At 34.5% G+C, this 26,678-nt stretch overlaps 2 protein-coding genes across 2 annotated transcripts; both read left to right on the plus strand.

Annotated features, from left to right (window-relative positions):
• The first annotated feature begins 3,796 nt into the window (after window positions 1-3,796).
• LOC134828645 (uncharacterized) lies at window positions 3,797-5,222 on the plus strand. Its single transcript, XM_063841627.1, has 2 exons — window positions 3,797-4,762; window positions 4,830-5,222. Exons 1-2 carry the CDS (start codon window positions 3,797-3,799, stop codon window positions 5,220-5,222), a joined length of 1,359 nt encoding a protein of 452 aa, XP_063697697.1.
• A 1,177-nt stretch (window positions 5,223-6,399) lies between these two features.
• On the plus strand, window positions 6,400-26,678 carry LOC134828646 (uncharacterized). The gene is made up of 102 exons (XM_063841628.1): window positions 6,400-6,538; window positions 6,592-6,729; window positions 6,790-6,987; window positions 7,048-7,233; window positions 7,294-7,479; window positions 7,540-7,725; window positions 7,786-7,971; window positions 8,032-8,217; window positions 8,278-8,463; window positions 8,523-8,708; window positions 8,769-8,954; window positions 9,015-9,200; window positions 9,261-9,446; window positions 9,507-9,692; window positions 9,753-9,938; window positions 9,998-10,183; window positions 10,244-10,429; window positions 10,490-10,675; window positions 10,735-10,920; window positions 10,981-11,166; window positions 11,228-11,413; window positions 11,474-11,659; window positions 11,720-11,905; window positions 11,964-12,149; window positions 12,210-12,395; window positions 12,456-12,641; window positions 12,702-12,887; window positions 12,948-13,133; window positions 13,194-13,379; window positions 13,440-13,625; window positions 13,686-13,871; window positions 13,932-14,117; window positions 14,178-14,363; window positions 14,424-14,609; window positions 14,669-14,854; window positions 14,915-15,100; window positions 15,161-15,346; window positions 15,406-15,591; window positions 15,652-15,837; window positions 15,898-16,083; window positions 16,144-16,329; window positions 16,390-16,575; window positions 16,636-16,821; window positions 16,880-17,065; window positions 17,124-17,309; window positions 17,369-17,554; window positions 17,614-17,799; window positions 17,860-18,045; window positions 18,106-18,291; window positions 18,352-18,537; window positions 18,598-18,783; window positions 18,843-19,028; window positions 19,089-19,292; window positions 19,353-19,550; window positions 19,611-19,853; window positions 19,914-20,150; window positions 20,211-20,447; window positions 20,508-20,726; window positions 20,786-21,004; window positions 21,065-21,265; window positions 21,326-21,526; window positions 22,095-22,133; window positions 22,197-22,229; window positions 22,294-22,326; window positions 22,391-22,423; window positions 22,491-22,523; window positions 22,588-22,620; window positions 22,688-22,720; window positions 22,785-22,817; window positions 22,881-22,913; window positions 22,981-23,013; window positions 23,081-23,125; window positions 23,189-23,221; window positions 23,289-23,321; window positions 23,386-23,418; window positions 23,483-23,515; window positions 23,578-23,610; window positions 23,674-23,706; window positions 23,773-23,811; window positions 23,874-23,906; window positions 23,970-24,002; window positions 24,066-24,098; window positions 24,162-24,194; window positions 24,327-24,359; window positions 24,422-24,454; window positions 24,518-24,550; window positions 24,614-24,646; window positions 24,710-24,742; window positions 24,806-24,838; window positions 24,901-24,933; window positions 24,997-25,029; window positions 25,093-25,125; window positions 25,189-25,221; window positions 25,284-25,316; window positions 25,379-25,411; window positions 25,475-25,507; window positions 25,571-25,603; window positions 25,666-25,698; window positions 25,762-25,794; window positions 25,858-26,040; window positions 26,104-26,460; window positions 26,518-26,678. Exons 1-102 carry the CDS (start codon window positions 6,400-6,402, stop codon window positions 26,676-26,678), a joined length of 13,527 nt encoding a protein of 4,508 aa, XP_063697698.1.

Raw genomic sequence — 26,678 nt, forward strand, 5'->3', positions numbered from 1 at the left:
TACAAAGTCTGAAATACTTCAAAAATTATTTTAAATAATTCAAAACGAAAATTTTTTAAATCGTGTATATGGCATATTTTTACGACGTCGTAAATTTCTGTTTACCCCCCTTCCCCCCTCGTCGGAATCCGTCGTAAATTTGATGAACCCCACCCCATTAAACTGCCGACGCCATTAATGGATGACGCCTTAAAAGAAATTAAATTTACATAACTACAACTTTATTTAAGAATTTTGTTTTTTGCCACAAAAAATTCGTGTGTTCGTGTCGTTGAACTTCGTCAATATTCTCGAAATTTCGAACAGACCATCTGTCGATGAAACAAACAATTTTTCACTCCGTCTTGGAATATAAAATTCTCGAAATTGAATTTTTTGCGTTGTTTACTCGAAATATAGCACTTTACGTTATAAAAAATGCACTTACATTGAGCAAAATCATACCACACGCAATCCTTTCAACATTTTTTTTATGTTTCCATTCCCAAATATTTGGCTTTGTGAACAATTGTATTGTTTTTTTTTGTTGGTTTTCCGTTCTTTTTTTTATGTTTAGATAAAAATAAACATCTAAATGACCAAATATAGGGCAGTCGGAGATGGTTGTCGCCATAATAAACAAAGTTGTAAATAAAAATTTTTTGTTTGGATTTGTTTCTGCTCTTTCCTAAAAAAATCAATTTTTCATTAATATTGTTCAAAACGTAATTTATAAAAAAATTAAATAATTATTTAAAAAAAAAATAATTAAAAATAAATAACTAAATAAAATTTAAATACCTAATAATTTAAAAAAAAAAACTAGTGAAAAAAATTAAATTTTCAATGTACTTTTTCGCACGATAACTTTTTTTTACAATTTTTATTATTATCAATATCACACTTCATCTTTTTTTTGCCGGATTATTGAAACCATAACCAATATAGTGTACTATAAGGAGAAATTCTTCCAAATATATGACAATTTATTTTCTCCATTATAGTCGTTTCTTTTTTCTTTTGCAATAATAATAATCATTCGAAGGTATTTTATTTCAGATTATTTTCCGTTCCGTAAATTGTTTTTATTACGAATTTTTTCTCCTCTTTTTTTCTTTCAAAGCTCTGTGTGTTTGTGTTACCTTGGCAATTTTTATTTGTGTCCCATATCTAAAAGCAAAGAAAGAAAAGAGTGTATGAGGATGGATTTAAAAATGAGAGAAAAATAGACATTTATTTGGTATTCCGAATGCATTATTATTGCAATTTTATCTTCTTCTCGTATTTTTTTTTTTGTGTGTATCAAGTCTGACTCTTCTTGTGTAACCGTAAATCGTTTATGAAAGCAATAATAATGGTTTTTATTAGAAAAATTTATATTAAATGTTGCTGCTAGACTTCGTGACAAACAAACAACAGGCACCACAAACAAAAAAAAAATGTAGAAAAATCGTTTATTTTACATTTTTATGTCCGAATCCAAAAATACGAGAAAAATTCCTTTGAGTGAAACAGAAGGATGATTATAATGAGATGATTGTTACATTTTTCCTCTGTTTTTGTGTCGGTTATGTTTGGTGGTTTTGTTGTAACCCTAAACCAAAAAAAAAATGTATACAGAAATAACTTTAACAACATCAAACTAAAAAAATTTTCCTAACGAGAAAATGAGAGATAAACCGCAACAACAATAAAAATAACATAAAATTTTGTGAGAGTGAGTTTTTGTCTGTATTTCCAAAATACAAGAACTCGTCAAGACGAGCGAGCGTCAGAAAGCTTAAACAGCACTTTTGTTCTTTCATTCAACGTCTTCCTTTTTTTTTCGTTCTGACAAAAACAAAAACATGTTTACCTAATTTACTTTTTTGTGTTTCTTTGTATTACATTCATTGTTTGCGGAGAGACGTAACAATTGTTGTTGTAATAATAATCTCGAAAATGCCTTAAATAAAATGAGATGTACTGTTGTTTTTTGGGCAAGTCTACAGAACCGCATGCGAGACGGGGATAAAAATAACAAGACAGAAGGTAATTTAATGTACTACTTATCTTGCAGCTAAATTTTGAAACGATTTTTCTCTATATCCTCTTTTTTTTGTTTTATTTAAAAAATTGTTGTTTTTCAGTTAATAACAAGAAAAGTCTTCTAAGAAGGACTAATGAACTCTCTAAGGAAAAATTTAAATAAACGAAGGTCAAAATTGTAGGTAAGTAAAATTTCAAATGTTCTATAATATTTTTTTTCTCGGTTTTGATCGAAATCTTTCGCAGGCGATTTATTTTAATATTTCCCATCGTCACGATTTTCATTTTCTTTTCGACTTTATTTAATTTTTTGTCCGTTTTCAAATAAATTTTACACGTCGCCGTCGTTTTGAGAATCTATCTTGTCGTTGGTCCAAAATGAAAGTAGAAAAAAAAACGTAATATCCGAACACAATTCAATCGTTTAGTCAAGTGTAAAATGAAGAATTTTTCTCTATTTCTCTTGTTATTATTTTTGTATTATTTGTCTTTTCTGTTTTTTTTTTACAAGTGTGCGAGTTTGTCTATTTTATTTTTCAATTTAACGATTATTTCTTTTTCTAGATATAGATAACTTGTGGACATGACGACAAACAAACACATTCCCATAAAATCTTGATTGATTTGACAATCTTTATCGTCCTTTACATTTTACCGATGAGACAGAGATGTGAACTTCATCATTTGAAATTCTTTTGTGTCTTCTCTTGTACTACGTCCTTTAATTATATTTTCTTGCAACCGGGTGTTATGTCAAGTCAATTTAAATCGATTTCTCCGAGTAAAATTTTCTCATTTATTTTAATTGATTTTCCTTCGTTTCGTTTTTTTTTCTTCCGTTGCCTCCATTTCTGATTGGATGAGTTCAAATTGCTCAAATTGATCTGATCAGCAATAAAAATAAAGTTTCTAATCCCTTTTTGTTGCGAACACAGTAAATGCCTAAAATAATTACAATATAGAGAGGATTTAATGAAAGCATTCATTTGTTCGATATCGCAAACTATAGAGTGTGAGCGAATCCCTTTTATTAGTTTAATCAATCGATGATGATCTACTTTCGAGTTCAGCAAGCACTTATATGTCGTGGTAGTCAATTGTTATGCGGACATGCAAATGTGGATACACGTAAAATTATATTAATTTAGGATAATTAGAAAAGTTGAAATTGGAATATGGCGAATTTAGGTTCAGTTTACCACATTGCAGTGAAATATAGTACAAGTATAAAAAGATATTCAAAATTTCACTCTTATGCAAACATATTACTGTTGAAAGTTAAAATCGAGCTCTATTAGCTGTACAGATAGTATGAACTAATTTTTCAAAAAGCTTGAAGAAAAAATATAATTTTAAAATTTTTTAAAAGTTTTGACAAAGGAAGATAAACTTAGAACAAAATAAGATCAAAACATGTATTGATTTTGATTGACAAGGTGACTTCTGGTTTTTGACACGTTTGATAATAACAACTTCGACTTCGATATATATTTTTTTTTATTTTGCAAAAAGACAGAAAAAAACTTTTTTGAGCAAAATTGTGTATGTCAAAAATTGTTTGCTATGTCAGAAAGTCAAATTGACGTATCGATATTTGCACAAGTTTATATTATATAGAAAAACAACGTTTACTATCAAATAATAACAGTTGTTTTTGGCAAATGGTTTCTATTCTACAATAGGACATTATAGATCTGTACAGGGTACAATTTTTTGTGCAATCTATCGGGTATATAAGCTCTTCAAAAAATAGAAGTTTCGCAAGTTTTTAAAGTTATCTCATATAAAAATGAAGTTCTCTATCATTTTTTGTGTTTTAACTTTCGCTATTTGCGTAAGTTCTCTGCCAGTGAGCAATCTTGAAAGCAGTGAAAGTAGTGAAAGCCAAGAACTTAAGAATTCAGCTGATCAACATGGATTAAAAACTGATATAAAGGAGAGTTCAAGTAGTGAAAGTGTTGAACAAGCTGACCACAAAGAAGGTGAAGCTGTAGCTAAGGAGAGTTCAAGCAGTGAAAGTGTTGAACAAGATGGAAATGCTGATCATAAAGAAGGTGAAGCTGTAGCTAAGGAGAGTTCAAGCAGTGAAAGTGTTGAACAAGCTGATCACAAAGAAGGTGAAGCTGTAGCTAAGGAGAGTTCAAGCAGTGAAAGTGTTGAACAAGCTGACCACAAAGAAGGTGAAGCTGTAGCTAAGGAGAGTTCAAGCAGTGAAAGTGTTGAACAAGCTGATCACAAAGAAGGTGAAGCTGTAGCTAAGGAGAGTTCAAGCAGTGAAAGTGTTGAACAAGCTGATCATAAAGAAGGTGAAGCTGTAGCTAAGGAGAGTTCAAGCAGTGAAAGTGTTGAACAAGCTGATCACAAAGAAGGTGAAGCTGTAGCTAAGGAGAGTTCAAGCAGTGAAAGTGTTGAACAAGCTGACCACAAAGAAGGTGAAGCTGTAGCTAAGGAGAGTTCAAGCAGTGAAAGTGTTGAACAAGCTGATCACAAAGAAGGTGAAGCTGTAGCTAAGGAGAGTTCAAGCAGTGAAAGTGTTGAACAAGCTGATCACAAAGAAGGTGAAGCTGTAGCTAAGGAGAGTTCAAGCAGTGAAAGTGTTGAACAAGCTGATCACAAAGAAGGTGAAGCTGTAGCTAAGGAGAGTTCAAGCAGTGAAAGTGTTGAACAAGCTGATCACAAAGAAGGTGAAGCTGTAGCTAAGGAGAGTTCAAGCAGTGAAAGTGTTGAACAAGCTGATCACAAAGAAGGTGAAGCTGTAGCTAAGGAGAGTTCAAGCAGTGAAAGTGTTGAACAAGCTGATCATAAAGAAGGTGAAGCTGTAGCTAAGGAGAGTTCAAGCAGTGAAAGAAGGTGAAGCTGTAGCTAAGGAGAGTTCAAGCAGTGAAAGTGTTGAACAAGCTGATCACAAAGAAGGTGAAGCTGTAGCTAAGGAGAGTTCAAGCAGTGAAAGTGTTGAACAAGCTGACCACAAAGAAGGTGAAGCTGTAGCTAAGGAGAGTTCAAGCAGTGAAAGTGTTGAACAAGCTGACCACAAAGAAGGTGAAGCTGTAGCTAAGGAGAGTTCAAGCAGTGAAAGTGTTGAACAAGCTGACCACAAAGAAGGTGAAGCTGTAGCTAAGGAGAGTTCAAGCAGTGAAAGTGTTGAACAAGCTGACCACAAAGAAGGTGAAACTGAAGCTAAAGAAAGCTCAAGCAGTGAAAGTGCTGAGAACTAATGATCCGTCTACACATCACAATGGAGAACTTTATGTTAACAGCTTAAAGTAAAATCAATAAAGAACTTTTTAAAATCAGAAATTCAATTTAACAATTCAAATTTCAATTATCTATTCTACAAATATATTTATTTGGATATTCTACTTTTTTCTGATAGCTTGTAAAGTAGTCAGAATTTTGCCTTTGACCAAACATTTCTTAGAAACTTGATTGTTACCATGAACCTTCTGAAATTCTCAAATGATTGCATTTTTACAGTGACAATTTATATAAGATGATTCAGGAAACTGTCTTTTTTAATTTTTTGTTTAAGTCTCACAATGCGGTTGAATCTGGTTTTATGTCAGAGTTGCTGTTCATGGAAACAAAGTTCATTTTCGATGTTAAGCAAAAATTGTTTGTTAAAAAAAATAAAACAGAAAAGCAAATTGACGTGGATATTTATACAAGTTTTAAATAAGAATATGTATGAAAAAAATTCAAAAAAACAAATGATTCATTTTATATTGTCTTTTTTGAACTTTTAAACTTAAGTTTTATCTTCTGAATGCTATAAAATCGCGAGTAACAAAGATTACTCTTAGAATATCTAAATCATGTTTACGTGAAAACAAATTTTCATTTGCAAGAAAAGTTTTAGATGTATGATAAAAGAAGTATTTACGAGGAAGCCGGATAAAAACTCGTAAAATTTCAATACATTTCAAACCATGTCGTTTTTGAGATGTTTGAACAAGTTTTTGCTTAAAGTATAAACAACAATATTTTCCAAAAAACCATTGACCGAAAAATAAACAGTTGTTGTATATCTTGTACCGAAGTGTATAATACAAATGAAGCAAACAAAATGCCTCTTTACTATATAAGCTGTTCAAAAAGATCTTTTCATTTAGTAATCAAGAAAGTCAAAGACTGAAAGTAACAAAAAAAAATGAATTTTTTAGCAGTTTTGCTATTATCATTAGCACTTTGTGTAAGTGCTATCCCGCATGATCATCAAGAAATTGATGATAAAAGAATAGGTAAGAGATTTTGACTTAACGATCAATTAAACAAAAATATGTAAAGTAAGATTCTATTTTAGTTTGCACGGAAAACGAAGAATGGTCCGAATGTGGAAACCCTTGTACCGACGCATGTCCCAACGGTCTTCAATGTGCAGCATATTGCCAAAAAATGTGTGTTTGCAAGAAAGGTTTTAAGCGCAATAGCAAAGGAGTTTGTATCAAGGAAAAGGATTGTGCTCGTTATCATTACCAAGTTTACAATAATGATCATCACCAATGCCACGATTGTGGCAAAAACAAAACTAAAAGTAAGAGCTTAATGATAAATTATAAAAAAAATAGTACATCATTTTTTTTATAGTTTACAAAAAAACCGAAGAATGGACTGTTTGTGAAGGCTGTAAATGCAGCAGCAAAATTGTTATTATTAAGGAAACAGAGTGTGATAACGATAGTGACGAAAATGATGATCATACCCCTGATTGTGACAAAAACAAAGGTAAAGGGAATCAATGAAACAAAAATATGTTAAAAAATATGACATCAAATTCATTTTCAGTTTGCAATAAAAACGAAGAATGGACTGATTGTGGATATCCTTGTGCCGATGTATGTTCTTCAGATATTCAATGTTTGCCCAGTGAGATAGGCTGCCAAGGAATGTGCGTTTGCCAGAAAGGTTTCAAACGTAACAACAGAGGAGTTTGTGTCAAAGAATCAGAATGTGCTGACGACCACGATCACGATCATGACCACGGTAAAAGAAAGAGATTTTAGTAAAATAACAAAATTTCTAATCAAATCATTTTAATTTTAGGTTGCAAGAAAAACGAAGAATGGAATGACTGTGGAAACAATTGTACCGATTGTTGTCATCCAGATCCTCAATGCGTGACTTGCGCACCCATGTGTGTTTGCAGGGAAGGTTTCAAACGCAACCGCAAGGGAGATTGTATAAAAGAATCAGAATGTGCTGACGACCACGATCACGATCATGACCACGGTAAAAGAAAGAGATTTTAGTAAAATAACAAAATTTCTAATCAAATCCTTTTAATTTTAGGTTGCAAGAAAAACGAAGAATGGAATGAATGTGGAAACAATTGTACCGATTGTTGTCATCCAGATCCTCAATGCGTGACTTGCGCACCCATGTGTGTTTGCAGGGAAGGTTTCAAACGCAACCGCAAGGGAGATTGTATAAAAGAATCAGAATGTGCTGACGACCACGATCACGATCATGACCACGGTAAAAGAAAGAGATTTTAGTAAAATAACAAAATTTCTAATCAAATCCTTTTAATTTTAGGTTGCAAGAAAAACGAAGAATGGAATGAATGTGGAAACAATTGTACCGATTGTTGTCATCCAGATCCTCAATGCGTGACTTGCGCACCCATGTGTGTTTGCAGGGAAGGTTTCAAACGCAACCGCAAGGGAGATTGTATAAAAGAATCAGAATGTGCTGACGACCACGATCACGATCATGACCACGGTAAAAGAAAGAGATTTTAGTAAAATAATAAAATTTTTAATAAAATCCTTTTAATTTTAGGTTGCAAGAAAAACGAAGAATGGAATGAATGTGGAAACAATTGTACCGATTGTTGTCATCCAGATCCTCAATGCGTGACTTGCGCACCCATGTGTGTTTGCAGGGAAGGTTTCAAACGCAACCGCAAGGGAGATTGTATAAAAGAATCAGAATGTGCTGACGACCACGATCACGATCATGACCACGGTAAAAGAAAGAGATTTTAGTAAAATAACAAAATTTTTAATAAAATCCTTTTAATTTTAGGTTGCAAGAAAAACGAAGAATGGAATGAATGTGGAAACAATTGTACCGATTGTTGTCATCCAGATCCTCAATGCGTGACTTGCGCACCCATGTGTGTTTGCAGGGAAGGTTTCAAACGCAACCGCAAGGGAGATTGTATAAAAGAATCAGAATGTGCTGACGACCACGATCACGATCATGACCACGGTAAAAGAAAGAGATTTTAGTAAAATAATAAAATTTTTAATAAAATCCTTTTAATTTTAGGTTGCAAGAAAAACGAAGAATGGAATGAATGTGGAAACAATTGTACCGATTGTTGTCATCCAGATCCTCAATGCGTGACTTGCGCACCCATGTGTGTTTGCAGGGAAGGTTTCAAACGCAACCGCAAGGGAGATTGTATAAAAGAATCAGAATGTGCTGACGACCACGATCACGATCATGACCACGGTAAAAGAAAGAGATTTTAGTAAAATAACAAAATTTTAATAAAATCCTTTTAATTTTAGGTTGCAAGAAAAACGAAGAATGGAATGAATGTGGAAACAATTGTACCGATTGTTGTCATCCAGATCCTCAATGCGTGACTTGCGCACCCATGTGTGTTTGCAGGGAAGGTTTCAAACGCAACCGCAAGGGAGATTGTATAAAAGAATCAGAATGTGCTGACGACCACGATCACGATCATGACCACGGTAAAAGAAAGAGATTTTAGTAAAATAACAAAATTTCTAATCAAATCATTTTAATTTTAGGTTGCAAGAAAAACGAAGAATGGAATGAATGTGGAAACAATTGTACCGATTGTTGTCATCCAGATCCTCAATGCGTGACTTGCGCACCCATGTGTGTTTGCAGGGAAGGTTTCAAACGCAACCGCAAGGGAGATTGTATAAAAGAATCAGAATGTGCTGACGACCACGATCACGATCATGACCACGGTAAAAGAAAGAGATTTTAGTAAAATAACAAAATTTCTAATAAAATCCTTTTAATTTTAGGTTGCAAGAAAAACGAAGAATGGAATGAATGTGGAAACAATTGTACCGATTGTTGTCATCCAGATCCTCAATGCGTGACTTGCGCACCCATGTGTGTTTGCAGGGAAGGTTTCAAACGCAACCGCAAGGGAGATTGTATAAAAGAATCAGAATGTGCTGACGACCACGATCACGATCATGACCACGGTAAAAGAAAGAGATTTTAGTAAAATAACAAAATTTCTAATTAAATCATTTTAATTTTAGGTTGCAAGAAAAACGAAGAATGGAATGACTGTGGAAACAATTGTACCGATTGTTGTCATCCAGATCCTCAATGCGTGACTTGCGCACCCATGTGTGTTTGCAGGGAAGGTTTCAAACGCAACCGCAAGGGAGATTGTATAAAAGAATCAGAATGTGCTGACGACCACGATCACGATCATGACCACGGTAAAAGAAAGAGATTTTAGTAAAATAACAAAATTTCTAATAAAATCATTTTAATTTTAGGTTGCAAGAAAAACGAAGAATGGAATGAATGTGGAAACAATTGTACCGATTGTTGTCATCCAGATCCTCAATGCGTGACTTGCGCACCCATGTGTGTTTGCAGGGAAGGTTTCAAACGCAACCGCAAGGGAGATTGTATAAAAGAATCAGAATGTGCTGACGACCACGATCACGATCATGACCACGGTAAAAGAAAGAGATTTTAGTAAAATAACAAAATTTTTAATAAAATCCTTTTAATTTTAGGTTGCAAGAAAAACGAAGAATGGAATGAATGTGGAAACAATTGTACCGATTGTTGTCATCCAGATCCTCAATGCGTGACTTGCGCACCCATGTGTGTTTGCAGGGAAGGTTTCAAACGCAACCGCAAGGGAGATTGTATAAAAGAATCAGAATGTGCTGACGACCACGATCACGATCATGACCACGGTAAAAGAAAGAGATTTTAGTAAAATAACAAAATTTTAATAAAATCCTTTTAATTTTAGGTTGCAAGAAAAACGAAGAATGGAATGAATGTGGAAACAATTGTACCGATTGTTGTCATCCAGATCCTCAATGCGTGACTTGCGCACCCATGTGTGTTTGCAGGGAAGGTTTCAAACGCAACCGCAAGGGAGATTGTATAAAAGAATCAGAATGTGCTGACGACCACGATCACGATCATGACCACGGTAAAAGAAAGAGATTTTAGTAAAATAACAAAATTTCTAATCAAATCATTTTAATTTTAGGTTGCAAGAAAAACGAAGAATGGAATGAATGTGGAAACAATTGTACCGATTGTTGTCATCCAGATCCTCAATGCGTGACTTGCGCACCCATGTGTGTTTGCAGGGAAGGTTTCAAACGCAACCGCAAGGGAGATTGTATAAAAGAATCAGAATGTGCTGACGACCACGATCACGATCATGACCACGGTAAAAGAAAGAGATTTTAGTAAAATAACAAAATTTTTAATAAAATCCTTTTAATTTTAGGTTGCAAGAAAAACGAAGAATGGAATGAATGTGGAAACAATTGTACCGATTGTTGTCATCCAGATCCTCAATGCGTGACTTGCGCACCCATGTGTGTTTGCAGGGAAGGTTTCAAACGCAACCGCAAGGGAGATTGTATAAAAGAATCAGAATGTGCTGACGACCACGATCACGATCATGACCACGGTAAAAGAAAGAGATTTTAGTAAAATAACAAAATTTTAATAAAATCCTTTTAATTTTAGGTTGCAAGAAAAACGAAGAATGGAATGAATGTGGAAACAATTGTACCGATTGTTGTCATCCAGATCCTCAATGCGTGACTTGCGCACCCATGTGTGTTTGCAGGGAAGGTTTCAAACGCAACCGCAAGGGAGATTGTATAAAAGAATCAGAATGTGCTGACGACCACGATCACGATCATGACCACGGTAAAAGAAAGAGATTTTAGTAAAATAACAAAATTTCTAATAAAATCATTTTAATTTTAGGTTGCAAGAAAAACGAAGAATGGAATGACTGTGGAAACAATTGTACCGATTGTTGTCATCCAGATCCTCAATGCGTGACTTGCGCACCCATGTGTGTTTGCAGGGAAGGTTTCAAACGCAACCGCAAGGGAGATTGTATAAAAGAATCAGAATGTGCTGACGACCACGATCACGATCATGACCACGGTAAAAGAAAGAGATTTTAGTAAAATAACAAAATTTTATATAAATATTATTTTAATTTTAGGTTGCAAGAAAAACGAAGAATGGAATGAATGTGGAAACAATTGTACCGATTGTTGTCATCCAGATCCTCAATGCGTGACTTGCGCACCCATGTGTGTTTGCAGGGAAGGTTTCAAACGCAACCGCAAGGGAGATTGTATAAAAGAATCAGAATGTGCTGACGACCACGATCACGATCATGACCACGGTAAAAGAAAGAGATTTTAGTAAAATAACAAAATTTCTAATCAAATCATTTTAATTTTAGGTTGCAAGAAAAACGAAGAATGGAATGAATGTGGAAACAATTGTACCGATTGTTGTCATCCAGATCCTCAATGCGTGACTTGCGCACCCATGTGTGTTTGCAGGGAAGGTTTCAAACGCAACCGCAAGGGAGATTGTATAAAAGAATCAGAATGTGCTGACGACCACGATCACGATCATGACCACGGTAAAAGAAAGAGATTTTAGTAAAATAACAAAATTTCTAATTAAATCATTTTAATTTTAGGTTGCAAGAAAAACGAAGAATGGAATGAATGTGGAAACAATTGTACCGATTGTTGTCATCCAGATCCTCAATGCGTGACTTGCGCACCCATGTGTGTTTGCAGGGAAGGTTTCAAACGCAACCGCAAGGGAGATTGTATAAAAGAATCAGAATGTGCTGACGACCACGATCACGATCATGACCACGGTAAAAGAAAGAGATTTTAGTAAAATAACAAAATTTTAATAAATCCTTTTAATTTTAGGTTGCAAGAAAAACGAAGAATGGAATGAATGTGGAAACAATTGTACCGATTGTTGTCATCCAGATCCTCAATGCGTGACTTGCGCACCCATGTGTGTTTGCAGGGAAGGTTTCAAACGCAACCGCAAGGGAGATTGTATAAAAGAATCAGAATGTGCTGACGACCACGATCACGATCATGACCACGGTAAAAGAAAGAGATTTTAGTAAAATAACAAAATTTTTAATAAAATCCTTTTAATTTTAGGTTGCAAGAAAAACGAAGAATGGAATGAATGTGGAAACAATTGTACCGATTGTTGTCATCCAGATCCTCAATGCGTGACTTGCGCACCCATGTGTGTTTGCAGGGAAGGTTTCAAACGCAACCGCAAGGGAGATTGTATAAAAGAATCAGAATGTGCTGACGACCACGATCACGATCATGACCACGGTAAAAGAAAGAGATTTTAGTAAAATAACAAAATTTCTAATAAAATAATTTTAATTTTAGGTTGCAAGAAAAACGAAGAATGGAATGAATGTGGAAACAATTGTACCGATTGTTGTCATCCAGATCCTCAATGCGTGACTTGCGCACCCATGTGTGTTTGCAGGGAAGGTTTCAAACGCAACCGCAAGGGAGATTGTATAAAAGAATCAGAATGTGCTGACGACCACGATCACGATCATGACCACGGTAAAAGAAAGAGATTTTAGTAAAATAACAAAATTTTTAATAAAATCCTTTTAATTTTAGGTTGCAAGAAAAACGAAGAATGGAATGAATGTGGAAACAATTGTACCGATTGTTGTCATCCAGATCCTCAATGCGTGACTTGCGCACCCATGTGTGTTTGCAGGGAAGGTTTCAAACGCAACCGCAAGGGAGATTGTATAAAAGAATCAGAATGTGCTGACGACCACGATCACGATCATGACCACGGTAAAAGAAAGAGATTTTAGTAAAATAACAAAATTTCTAATCAAATCCTTTTAATTTTAGGTTGCAAGAAAAACGAAGAATGGAATGAATGTGGAAACAATTGTACCGATTGTTGTCATCCAGATCCTCAATGCGTGACTTGCGCACCCATGTGTGTTTGCAGGGAAGGTTTCAAACGCAACCGCAAGGGAGATTGTATAAAAGAATCAGAATGTGCTGACGACCACGATCACGATCATGACCACGGTAAAAGAAAGAGATTTTAGTAAAATAACAAAATTTATAATAAAATCATTTTAATTTTAGGTTGCAAGAAAAACGAAGAATGGAATGAATGTGGAAACAATTGTACCGATTGTTGTCATCCAGATCCTCAATGCGTGACTTGCGCACCCATGTGTGTTTGCAGGGAAGGTTTCAAACGCAACCGCAAGGGAGATTGTATAAAAGAATCAGAATGTGCTGACGACCACGATCACGATCATGACCACGGTAAAAGAAAGAGATTTTAGTAAAATAATAAAATTTTTAATAAAATCATTTTAATTTTAGGTTGCAAGAAAAACGAAGAATGGAATGAATGTGGAAACAATTGTACCGATTGTTGTCATCCAGATCCTCAATGCGTGACTTGCGCACCCATGTGTGTTTGCAGGGAAGGTTTCAAACGCAACCGCAAGGGAGATTGTATAAAAGAATCAGAATGTGCTGACGACCACGATCACGATCATGACCACGGTAAAAGAAAGAGATTTTAGTAAAATAACAAAATTTCTAATCAAATCATTTTAATTTTAGGTTGCAAGAAAAACGAAGAATGGAATGAATGTGGAAACAATTGTACCGATTGTTGTCATCCAGATCCTCAATGCGTGACTTGCGCACCCATGTGTGTTTGCAGGGAAGGTTTCAAACGCAACCGCAAGGGAGATTGTATAAAAGAATCAGAATGTGCTGACGACCACGATCACGATCATGACCACGGTAAAAGAAAGAGATTTTAGTAAAATAACAAAATTTCTAATCAAATCATTTTAATTTTAGGTTGCAAGAAAAACGAAGAATGGAATGAATGTGGAAACAATTGTACCGATTGTTGTCATCCAGATCCTCAATGCGTGACTTGCGCACCCATGTGTGTTTGCAGGGAAGGTTTCAAACGCAACCGCAAGGGAGATTGTATAAAAGAATCAGAATGTGCTGACGACCACGATCACGATCATGACCACGGTAAAAGAAAGAGATTTTAGTAAAATAACAAAATTTCTAATCAAATCATTTTAATTTTAGGTTGCAAGAAAAACGAAGAATGGAATGAATGTGGAAACAATTGTACCGATTGTTGTCATCCAGATCCTCAATGCGTGACTTGCGCACCCATGTGTGTTTGCAGGGAAGGTTTCAAACGCAACCGCAAGGGAGATTGTATAAAAGAATCAGAATGTGCTGACGACCACGATCACGATCATGACCACGGTAAAAGAAAGAGATTTTAGTAAAATAACAAAATTTTTAATAAAATCCTTTTAATTTTAGGTTGCAAGAAAAACGAAGAATGGAATGAATGTGGAAACAATTGTACCGATTGTTGTCATCCAGATCCTCAATGCGTGACTTGCGCACCCATGTGTGTTTGCAGGGAAGGTTTCAAACGCAACCGCAAGGGAGATTGTATAAAAGAATCAGAATGTGCTGACGACCACGATCACGATCATGACCACGGTAAAAGAAAGAGATTTTAGTAAAATAACAAAATTTTAATAAAATCATTTTAATTTTAGGTTGCAAGAAAAACGAAGAATGGAATGAATGTGGAAACAATTGTACCGATTGTTGTCATCCAGATCCTCAATGCGTGACTTGCGCACCCATGTGTGTTTGCAGGGAAGGTTTCAAACGCAACCGCAAGGGAGATTGTATAAAAGAATCAGAATGTGCTGACGACCACGATCACGATCATGACCACGGTAAAAGAAAGAGATTTTAGTAAAATAACAAAATTTATAATCAAATCATTTTAATTTTAGGTTGCAAGAAAAACGAAGAATGGAATGAATGTGGAAACAATTGTACCGATTGTTGTCATCCAGATCCTCAATGCGTGACTTGCGCACCCATGTGTGTTTGCAGGGAAGGTTTCAAACGCAACCGCAAGGGAGATTGTATAAAAGAATCAGAATGTGCTGACGACCACGATCACGATCATGACCACGGTAAAAGAAAGAGATTTTAGTAAAATAACAAAATTTCTAATCAAATCATTTTAATTTTAGGTTGCAAGAAAAACGAAGAATGGAATGAATGTGGAAACAATTGTACCGATTGTTGTCATCCAGATCCTCAATGCGTGACTTGCGCACCCATGTGTGTTTGCAGGGAAGGTTTCAAACGCAACCGCAAGGGAGATTGTATAAAAGAATCAGAATGTGCTGACGACCACGATCACGATCATGACCACGGTAAAAGAAAGAGATTTTAGTAAAATAACAAAATTTTAATAAAATCCTTTTAATTTTAGGTTGCAAGAAAAACGAAGAATGGAATGAATGTGGAAACAATTGTACCGATTGTTGTCATCCAGATCCTCAATGCGTGACTTGCGCACCCATGTGTGTTTGCAGGGAAGGTTTCAAACGCAACCGCAAGGGAGATTGTATAAAAGAATCAGAATGTGCTGACGACCACGATCACGATCATGACCACGGTAAAAGAAAGAGATTTTAGTAAAATAACAAAATTTCTAATCAAATCATTTTAATTTTAGGTTGCAAGAAAAACGAAGAATGGAATGAATGTGGAAACAATTGTACCGATTGTTGTCATCCAGATCCTCAATGCGTGACTTGCGCACCCATGTGTGTTTGCAGGGAAGGTTTCAAACGCAACCGCAAGGGAGATTGTATAAAAGAATCAGAATGTGCTGACGACCACGATCACGATCATGACCACGGTAAAAGAAAGAGATTTTAGTAAAATAACAAAATTTCTAATAAAATCATTTTAATTTTAGGTTGCAAGAAAAACGAAGAATGGAATGAATGTGGAAACAATTGTACCGATTGTTGTCATCCAGATCCTCAATGCGTGACTTGCGCACCCATGTGTGTTTGCAGGGAAGGTTTCAAACGCAACCGCAAGGGAGATTGTATAAAAGAATCAGAATGTGCTGACGACCACGATCACGATCATGACCACGGTAAAAGAAAGAGATTTTAGTAAAATAACAAAATTTCTAATCAAATCATTTTAATTTTAGGTTGCAAGAAAAACGAAGAATGGAATGAATGTGGAAACAATTGTACCGATTGTTGTCATCCAGATCCTCAATGCGTGACTTGCGCACCCATGTGTGTTTGCAGGGAAGGTTTCAAACGCAACCGCAAGGGAGATTGTATAAAAGAATCAGAATGTGCTGACGACCACGATCACGATCATGACCACGGTAAAAGAAAGAGATTTTAGTAAAATAACAAAATTTTAAATAATATTATTTTAATTTTAGGTTGCAAGAAAAACGAAGAATGGAATGAATGTGGAAACAATTGTACCGATTGTTGTCATCCAGATCCTCAATGCGTGACTTGCGCACCCATGTGTGTTTGCAGGGAAGGTTTCAAACGCAACCGCAAGGGAGATTGTATAAAAGAATCAGAATGTGCTGACGACCACGATCACGATCATGACCACGGTAAAAGAAAAAGATTTTAGTAAAATAACAAAATTTCTAATCAAATCATTTTAATTTTAGGTTGCAAGAAAAACGAAGAATGGAATGAATGTGGAAACAATTGTACCGATTGTTGTCATCCAGATCCTCAATGCGTGACTTGCGCACCCATGTGTGTTTGCAGGGAAGGTTTCAAACGCAACCGCAAGGGAGATTGTATAAAAGAATCAGAATGTGCTGACGACCACGATCACGATCATGACCACGGTAAAAGAAAGAGATTTTAGTAAAATAACAAAATTTTAATAAATCCTTTTAATTTTAGGTTGCAAGAAAAACGAAGAATGGAATGAATGTGGAAACAATTGTACCGATTGTTGTCATCCAGATCCTCAATGCGTGACTTGCGCACCCATGTGTGTTTGCAGGGAAGGTTTCAAACGCAACCGCAAGGGAGATTGTATAAAAGAATCAGAATGTGCTGACGACCACGATCACGATCATGACCACGGTAAAAGAAAGAGATTTTAGTAAAATAACAAAATTTTAATAAATCCTTTTAATTTTAGGTTGCAAGAAAAACGAAGAATGGAATGAATGTGGAAACAATTGTACCGATTGTTGTCATCCAGATCCTCAATGCGTGACTTGCGCACCCATGTGTGTTTGCAGGGAAGGTTTCAAACGCAACCGCAAGGGAGATTGTATAAAAGAATCAGAATGTGCTGACGACCACGATCACGATCATGACCACGGTAAAAGAAAGAGATTTTAGTAAAATAACAAAATTTTAATAAAATCCTTTTAATTTTAGGTTGCAAGAAAAACGAAGAATGGAATGAATGTGGAAACAATTGTACCGATTGTTGTCATCCAGATCCTCAATGCGTGACTTGCGCACCCATGTGTGTTTGCAGGGAAGGTTTCAAACGCAACCGCAAGGGAGATTGTATAAAAGAATCAGAATGTGCTGACGACCACGATCACGATCATGACCACGGTAAAAGAAAGAGATTTTAGTAAAATAAAAAAATTTTAAATAAATCATTTTAATTTTAGGTTGCAAGAAAAACGAAGAATGGAATGAATGTGGAAACAATTGTACCGATTGTTGTCATCCAGATCCTCAATGCGTGACTTGCGCACCCATGTGTGTTTGCAGGGAAGGTTTCAAACGCAACCGCAAGGGAGATTGTATAAAAGAATCAGAATGTGCTGACGACCACGATCACGATCATGACCACGGTAAAAGAAAGAGATTTTAGTAAAATAACAAAATTTATAATCAAATCCTATAAATTTTAGGTTGCAAGAAAAACGAAGAATGGAATGAATGTGGAAACAATTGTACCGATTGTTGTCATCCAGATCCTCAATGCGTGACTTGCGCACCCATGTGTGTTTGCAGGGAAGGTTTCAAACGCAACCGCAAGGGAGATTGTATAAAAGAATCAGAATGTGCTGACGACCACGATCACGATCATGACCACGGTAAAAGAAAGAGATTTTAGTAAAATAACAAAATTTTTAATAAAATCATTTTAATTTTAGGTTGCAAGAAAAACGAAGAATGGAATGAATGTGGAAACAATTGTACCGATTGTTGTCATCCAGATCCTCAATGCGTGACTTGCGCACCCATGTGTGTTTGCAGGGAAGGTTTCAAACGCAACCGCAAGGGAGATTGTATAAAAGAATCAGAATGTGCTGACGACCACGATCACGATCATGACCACGGTAAAAGAAAAAGAGTTTTGTAAAATAACAAAATTTTAAATAATATTATTTTAATTTTAGGTTGCAAGAAAAACGAAGAATGGAATGAATGTGGAAACAATTGTACCGATTGTTGTCATCCAGATCCTCAATGCGTGACTTGCGCACCCATGTGTGTTTGCAGGGAAGGTTTCAAACGCAACCGCAAGGGAGATTGTATAAAAGAATCAGAATGTGCTGACGACCACGATCACGATCATGACCACGGTAAAAGAAAGAGATTTTAGTAAAATAACAAAATTTTTAATAAAATCCTTTTAATTTTAGGTTGCAAGAAAAACGAAGAATGGAATGAATGTGGAAACAATTGTACCGATTGTTGTCATCCAGATCCTCAATGCGTGACTTGCGCACCCATGTGTGTTTGCAGGGAAGGTTTCAAACGCAACCGCAAGGGAGATTGTATAAAAGAATCAGAATGTGCTGACGACCACGATCACGATCATGACCACGGTAAAAGAAAGAGATTTTAGTAAAATAACAAAATTTTAATAAAATCCTTTTAATTTTAGGTTGCAAGAAAAACGAAGAATGGAATGAATGTGGAAACAATTGTACCGATTGTTGTCATCCAGATCCTCAATGCGTGACTTGCGCACCCATGTGTGTTTGCAGGGAAGGTTTCAAACGCAACCGCAAGGGAGATTGTATAAAAGAATCAGAATGTGCTGACGACCACGATCACGATCATGACCACGGTAAAAGAAAGAGATTTTAGTAAAATAACAAAATTTTAAATAAAATTATTTTAATTTTAGGTTGCAAGAAAAACGAAGAATGGAATGAATGTGGAAACAATTGTACCGATTGTTGTCATCCAGATCCTCAATGCGTGACTTGTGCACCCATGTGTGTTTGCAGGGAAGGTTTCAAACGCAACCGCAAGGGAGATTGTATAAAAGAATCAGAATGTGCTGACGATCATGACCACGATAACGATCATGACCACGATCATGACCACGGTAAAGGAAAAAGAGTTTTGTAAAATAACAAAATTTTAAATAAAATTATTTTAATTTTAGGTTGCAAGAAAAACGAAGAATGGAATGAGTGTGGAAACAATTGTACCGATTGTTGTCACCCAGATCCTCAATGCGTGACTTGTGCACCCATGTGTGTCTGCAAGGAAGGTTTGAAACGCAACCGCAAGGGAGATTGTATAAAAGAAGCAGAATGTGCTCATGACCACGATCATGACCACGATCACGATCATGACCACGGTAAAGGAAAAAGAGTTTTGTAAAATAACAAAATTTTAAATAAAATTATTTTAATTTTAGGTTGCAAGAAAAACGAAGAATGGAATGACTGTGGAAACAATTGTACCGATTGTTGTCACCCAGATCCTCTGTGCTCGACGGTTTGTGTACCCATGTGTGTCTGCAAGGAAGGTTTGAAACGCAACCGCAAGGGAGATTGTATAAAAGAAGCAGAATGTGCTCATGACCACGATCACGATCATGACCACGATCACGATCATGACCACGATCACGATCATGACCACGATCACGATCATGACCACGGTAAAGGAAAAAGAGTTTTGTAAAATAACAAAATTTTAAATAAAATTATTTTAATTTTAGGTTGCAAGAAAAACGAAGAATGGAATGACTGTGGAAACAATTGTACCGATTGTTGTCACCCAGATCCTCTGTGCTCGACGGTTTGTGTACCCATGTGTGTCTGCAAGGAAGGTTTGAAACGCAACCGCAAGGGAGATTGTATAAAAGAAGCAGAATGTGCTCTTGACCACGATCATGACCACGATCATAATCATGACCACGATCACGATCATGACCACGATCACGATCATGACCACGGTAAAGGAAAAAGAGTTTTGTAAAATAACAAAATTTTAAATAAAATTATTTTAATTTTAGGTTGCAAGAAAAACGAAGAATGGAATGACTGTGGAAACAATTGTACCGATTGTTGTCACCCAGATCCTCTGTGCTCGACGGTTTGTGTACCCATGTGTGTCTGCAAGGAAGGTTTGAAACGCAACCGCAAGGGAGATTGTATAAAAGAAGCAGAATGTGCTCATGACCACGATCATGACCACGATCACGATCATGACCACGATCACGATCATGACCACGATCACGATCATGACCACGGTTAAGGAAAAAGAGTTTTGTAAAATAACAAAATTTTAAATAAAATTATTTTAATTTTAGGTTGCAAGAAAAACGAAGAATGGAATGACTGTGGAAACAATTGTACCGATTGTTGTCACCCAGATCCTCTGTGCTCGACGGTTTGTGTACCCATGTGTGTCTGCAAGGAAGGTTTGAAACGCAACCGCAAGGGAGATTGTATAAAAGAAGCAGAATGTGCTCATGACCACGATCATGACCACGATCACGATCATGACCACGATCACGATCATGACCACGGTAAAGAAAAAGAGTTTTGTAAAATAACAAAATTTTAAATAAAATTATTTTAATTTTAGGTTGCAAGAAAAACGAAGAATGGAATGACTGTGGAAACAATTGTACCGATTGTTGTCACCCAGATCCTCTGTGCTCGACGGTTTGTGTACCCATGTGTGTCTGCAAGGAAGGTTTGAAACGCAACCGCAAGGGAGATTGTATAAAAGAAGCAGAATGTGCTCATGACCACGATCATGACCACGATCACGATCATGACCACGATCACGATCATGACCACGGTAAAGGAAAAAGAGTTTTGTAAAATAACAAAATTTTAAATAAAATTATTTTAATTTTAGGTTGCAAGAAAAACGAAGAATGGAATGACTGTGGAAACAATTGTACCGATTGTTGTCACCCAGATCCTCTGTGCTCGACGGTTTGTGTACCCATGTGTGTCTGCAAGGAAGGTTTGAAACGCAACCGCAAGGGAGATTGTATAAAAGAATCAGAATGTGCACATGACCACGATCATGACCACGATCACGATCATGACCACGGTAAAGGAAAAAGAGTTTTGTAAAATAACAAAATTTTAAATAAAATTATTTTAATTTTAGGTTGCAAGAAAAACGAAGAATGGAATGACTGTGGAAACAATTGTACCGATTGTTGTCACCCAGATCCTCTGTGTTCGACGGTTTGTGTACCCATGTGTGTCTGCAAGGAAGGTTTTAAACGCAACCGCAAGGGAGACTGTATCAAAGAAATAGAATGTTCTCATGATCACCATCACGATGATGACCATGACCACGATAAAGGTAAGAAGTCTTATGCCCTGTCTAAACTAGAGCATTAACTACGATAAACGTAGTTATCTCGTTAACTACGTAGTTATCAATACAAAATTCGGGAGTTAGCTACGTAGTTAATACGATAATTAGCGGGAGATAACTACAATAATTAGCGTTTTGTTTCGTTCGCTTGCCAAAATCCTTATGATTCAAGTCTCGATTTCCATTGAAGATGTCAATTAAAATCTTTTTAGGATTATTTGACGACATAAATATTAATGTCTGATTTTCAAAATATAATTTTTTTTCTGAAATTCGGCTTTTTTCTCCTACAATTCATTAACAATGTACAAAAATTATGTTTTTCTTTTATTTTTTAGGCTTTTTCGAATTATTTTTTGCAAAAATATCCGTTAAAATTTTTGAATCTGACATCTTCATTGAGATATTTGACAGCCATAACTAATCAGCTGATCAAAATTTCTAATACAGACGACACTTTGTTAACTATCGTAGTTAAAACCTCTAGTTTAGACAGGGCATTAGAAAAATAACAAAATTTACAAGAAATATGTCACATCCTTTTAAATTTTAGAATGCAAGGTAAATGATCATGATCATGACCATGACAAAGGTAAGGATTTTTATCAAAATAATAAAATTTTTCAGAAAAATTTCACATTGATTTTAATTTTAGATTCTAAGGAAAAAGATCATGACCACGATAAAGGTAAGAGGTCTTAGCAAAATAATAGTTTTTATTTTAAAAACCGTTTTATTTGTTTAAATTTTAGATTCCAAGGAAAAAGATCACGACCACGATAAAGGTAAGAGGTTTTAGCGAAATAATAATTTTTATTTTAAAAAACGTTTTATTTTTTTAATTTTTAGATTCCAAGGAAAAAGATCACGACCACGATAAAGGTAAGAGGTCTTAACAAAATAATGAAGTTTTTCAGAAAAATGTTACATACATCTATTTAAATTTTAGATTCCAAGGAAAAAGATCACGACCACGACAAAGGTAAGAGGTCTTAGCAAAATAATAATTTTTATTTTAAAAAACGTTTTATTTGTTTAAATTTTAGATTCCAAGGAAAAGGATCATGACCACGACAAAGGTAAGAGGTCTTAACAAAATAATGAGGTTTTTCAGAAAAATGTTACATACATCTATTTAAATTTTAGATTCCAAGGAAAAATATCACGACCACGACAAAGGTAAGAGGTCTTAGCAAAATAATAATTTTTATTTTAAAAAACGTTTTATTTGTTTAAATTTTAGATTCCAAGGAAAAAGATCACGACCACGATAAAGGTAAGAGGTTTTAGCGAAATAATAATTTTTATTTTAAAAAACGTTTATATTTTTAAATTTTAGATTCCAAGGAAAAAGATCACGACCACCATAAAGGTAAGAGGTCTTAACAAAATAATGAAGTTTTTCAGAAAAATGTTACATACATCTATTTAAATTTTAGATTCCAAGGAAAAAGATCACGACCACGACAAAGGTAAATGTTCTTAGCAAAGTAATATGTAATTTTTTTCGGAAAAATGTTACATATTTTTAAATTTTAGATTGCAAAGAAATAGATCATGATCACGATCATGACCATGACAAAGGTAAGGAATTTTATCAAAATAAAAAAATTTTTCAGAAAAATTTCACATTGATTTTAATTTTAGATTCCAAGGAAAAGGATCATGACCACGACAAAGGTAAGAGGTCTTAACAAAATAATGAGGTTTTTCAGAAAAATGTTACATACATCTATTTAAATTTTAGATTCCAAGGAAAAAGATCACGACCACGATAAAGGTAAGAGGTCTTAGCAAAATAATAATTTTTATTTTAAAAACCGTTATATTTGTTTAAATTTTAGATTCCAAGGAAAAGGATCACGACCACGACAAAGGTAAGAGGTCTTAGCAAAGTAATAATTTTTATTTTAAAAAACGTTTAATTTGTTTAAATTTAAGATTCCAAGGAAAAAGATCACGACCACGATAAAGGTAAGAGGTTTTAGCAAATGATAAAATTTTTCAGAAAAAATTCACATACATTCTAATTTTAGATTCCAAGGAAAAGGATCATGACCACGACAAAGGTAAGAGGTCTTAACAAAATAATAAAGTTTTTCAGAAAAATGTTACACCTATTTAAATTTCAGATTCCAAGGAAAAAGATCACGACCACGACAAAGGTAAAAGTTCTTAGCAAACTAATATGTAAAATTTTTAGAAAAATGTTACATATTTTAAAATTTTAGATTGCAAGGAAATAGATCACAATCATGACCACGACAAAGGTGAGAAATCTTAGCAAAATAATAAAATTTTTCAGATAAAATTCACATCCATTATAATTTAGATTCTAAGGAAAATGATCATGACCACGACAAAGGTAAGAAACCTTACCAAAATAATTAAACTTTGCAGAAAAATTTCACATTGATTTTAATTTTAGATTCGAAGGAAAAAGATCATGACCACGACAAAGGTAAGAGATCTTAGCAAAGTAATAAATTTTTTCAGATAAAATTCACATTGATTTTAATTTTAGATTCGAAGGAAAAAGATCATGACCACGACAAAGGTAAGAGATCTTAGCAAAGTAATAAATTTTTTCAGATAAAATTCACATTGATTTTAATTTTAGATTCGAAGGAAAAAGATCATGACCACGACAAAGGTAAGAGATCTTAGCAAAGTAATAAATTTTTTCAGATTTCACATTGAAAAGATTCGAAGGAAAAAGATCATGACCACGACAAAGGTTCTTAGCATTAAATTTTTTCAAATTTCACATTGATTTTAATTTTAGATTCGAAGGAAAAAGATCATGACCACGACAAAGGTAAGAGATCTTAGCAAAGTAATAATTTTTTTCAGATAAAATTCACATTGATTTTAATTTAGATTCTAAGGAAAATGATCATGACCACGACAAAGGTAAGAAACCTTACCAAAATAATTAAACTTTGCAGAAAAATTTCACATTGATTTTAATTTTAGATTCGAAGGAAAAAGATCATGACCACGACAAAGGTAAGAGATCTTAGCAAAGTAATAAATTTTTTCAGATAAAATTCACATTGATTTTAATTTTAGATTCGAAGGAAAAAGATCATGACCACGACAAAGGTAAGAGATCTTAGCAAAGTAATAAAATTTTTCAGATAAAATTCACATTGATTTTAATTTTAGATTCGAAGGAAAAAGATCATGACCACGACAAAGGTAAGAGATCTTAGCAAAGTAATAAATTTTTTCAGATAAAATTCACATTGATTTTAATTTTAGATTCGAAGGAAAAAGATCATGACCACGACAAAGGTAAGAGATCTTAGCAAAGTAATAAAATTTTTCAGATAAAATTCACATCCATTATAATTTAGATTCTAAGGAAAATGATCATGACCACGACAAAGGTAAGAAACCTTACCAAAATAATTAAACTTTGCAGAAAAATTTCACATTGATTTTAATTTTAGATTCGAAGGAAAAAGATCATGACCACGACAAAGGTAAGAGATCTTAGCAAAGTAATAAATTTTTTCAGATAAAATTCACATTGATTTTAATTTTAGATTCGAAGGAAAAAGATCATGACCACGACAAAGGTAAGAGATCTTAGCAAAGTAATTAAACTTTTCAGAAAAAATTGACATTGATTTTAATTTTAGATTCCAAGGAAAAAGGTCATGACCACGACAAAGGTAAGAGATCTTAGCAAAGTAATAAAATTTTTCAGATAAAATTCACATCCATTATAATTTAGATTCTAAGGAAAATGATCATGACCACGACAAAGGTAAGAGATCTTAGCAAAGTAATAAAATTTTTCAGATAAAATTCACATCCATTATAATTTAGATTCTAAGGAAAATGATCATGACCACGACAAAGGTAAGAAAACTTAGCAAAATAATTAAACTTTTCAGAAAAAATTCACATTGATTTTAATTTTAGATTCCAAGGAAAAAGATCATGACCACGACAAAGGTGAGAAATCTTAGCAAAGTAATAAAATTTTTCAGAAAAAATTCACATTGATTTTAATTTTAGATTCCAAGGAAAAAGATCATGACCACGACAAAGGTGAGAAATCTTAGCAAAGTAATAAAATTTTTCAGATAAAATTCACATCCATTATAATTTAGATTCTAAGGAAAATGATCATGACCACGATAAAGGTAAGAGGCCTTAGCAAAATAGTAAAATTTTTCAAAAAATTGTTACATCTTTTTAAATTTTAGATTCCAAGGAAAAAGATAATGACCACGACAAAGGTAAAATATTTTAGCAAAGTAAAAAAACTTTTCAGTAAAATTTCACATGCATTCTAATTTTAGTTTGCAAGGAAAACGAAGTATGGACCAATTGTGGAAACCCTTGTACCGATGCATGTTCCAATGGTGTGAAATGTGCCGAATCTTGTCAAAAAATGTGCATTTGCAAAAAAGGTTTTAAACGCAACAGCAAGGGAGTTTGTATCAAAGAAAAAGAATGTGCAAAGGATCTTGACAACGGTAAAGGTAAGAAGTCTAAGCAAAGTAATAAAACTTAAAAAAAATTATCACATTGAATTTTAATTTTAGTTTGCAAGGAAAATGAAGAATGGAATGACTGTGGAAACCCCTGTACCGATGCATGTCCCAATGGTGTAAAATGTGCTGCATCTTGTCAAAAAATGTGTGTTTGCAAGAAAGGCTTTAAACGCAATAGCAAAGGAGTTTGTGTCAAGGAAACTGAATGTGCTGAGATCTGTTCTAAGTGTAAAGACGTGAATCATCGTTACACTTATTCTAATCCATGCTCTCACTTATGTAACTCAGAATTAATGATCTGCTTAGAAGGACCTGTTTGGGGATGTCATTGCATGGAAGGTTTTAGAGCTGATGTCAACCAAGGAGGCAAATGTATTCCACAATCTCAATGCCCTCTTCCGAATGAAAGTAAGTGGATTTTTTTTTGTTTCTAAAGCTAATTTTGTTCTATAATTATTCTTTTAGCCAATAAATGTGGAAAAAATAACCAGCAGTACGAGTTGTCTAGTGCAAAGGAAAGAGTTTGCAAATCTAAAGACAGCCAATCACGTTATGGATGTTGGTGCAAAAAGGGATATAAATATGATTCCAAAAAGGAAAAGTGCGTTTTAGAAAAAGATTGTTAA

The sequence above is a fragment of the Culicoides brevitarsis genome, chromosome 2, assembly GCF_036172545.1.
Source record: "Culicoides brevitarsis isolate CSIRO-B50_1 chromosome 2, AGI_CSIRO_Cbre_v1, whole genome shotgun sequence".
Lineage (NCBI taxonomy): Eukaryota > Metazoa > Arthropoda > Insecta > Diptera > Ceratopogonidae > Culicoides > Culicoides brevitarsis.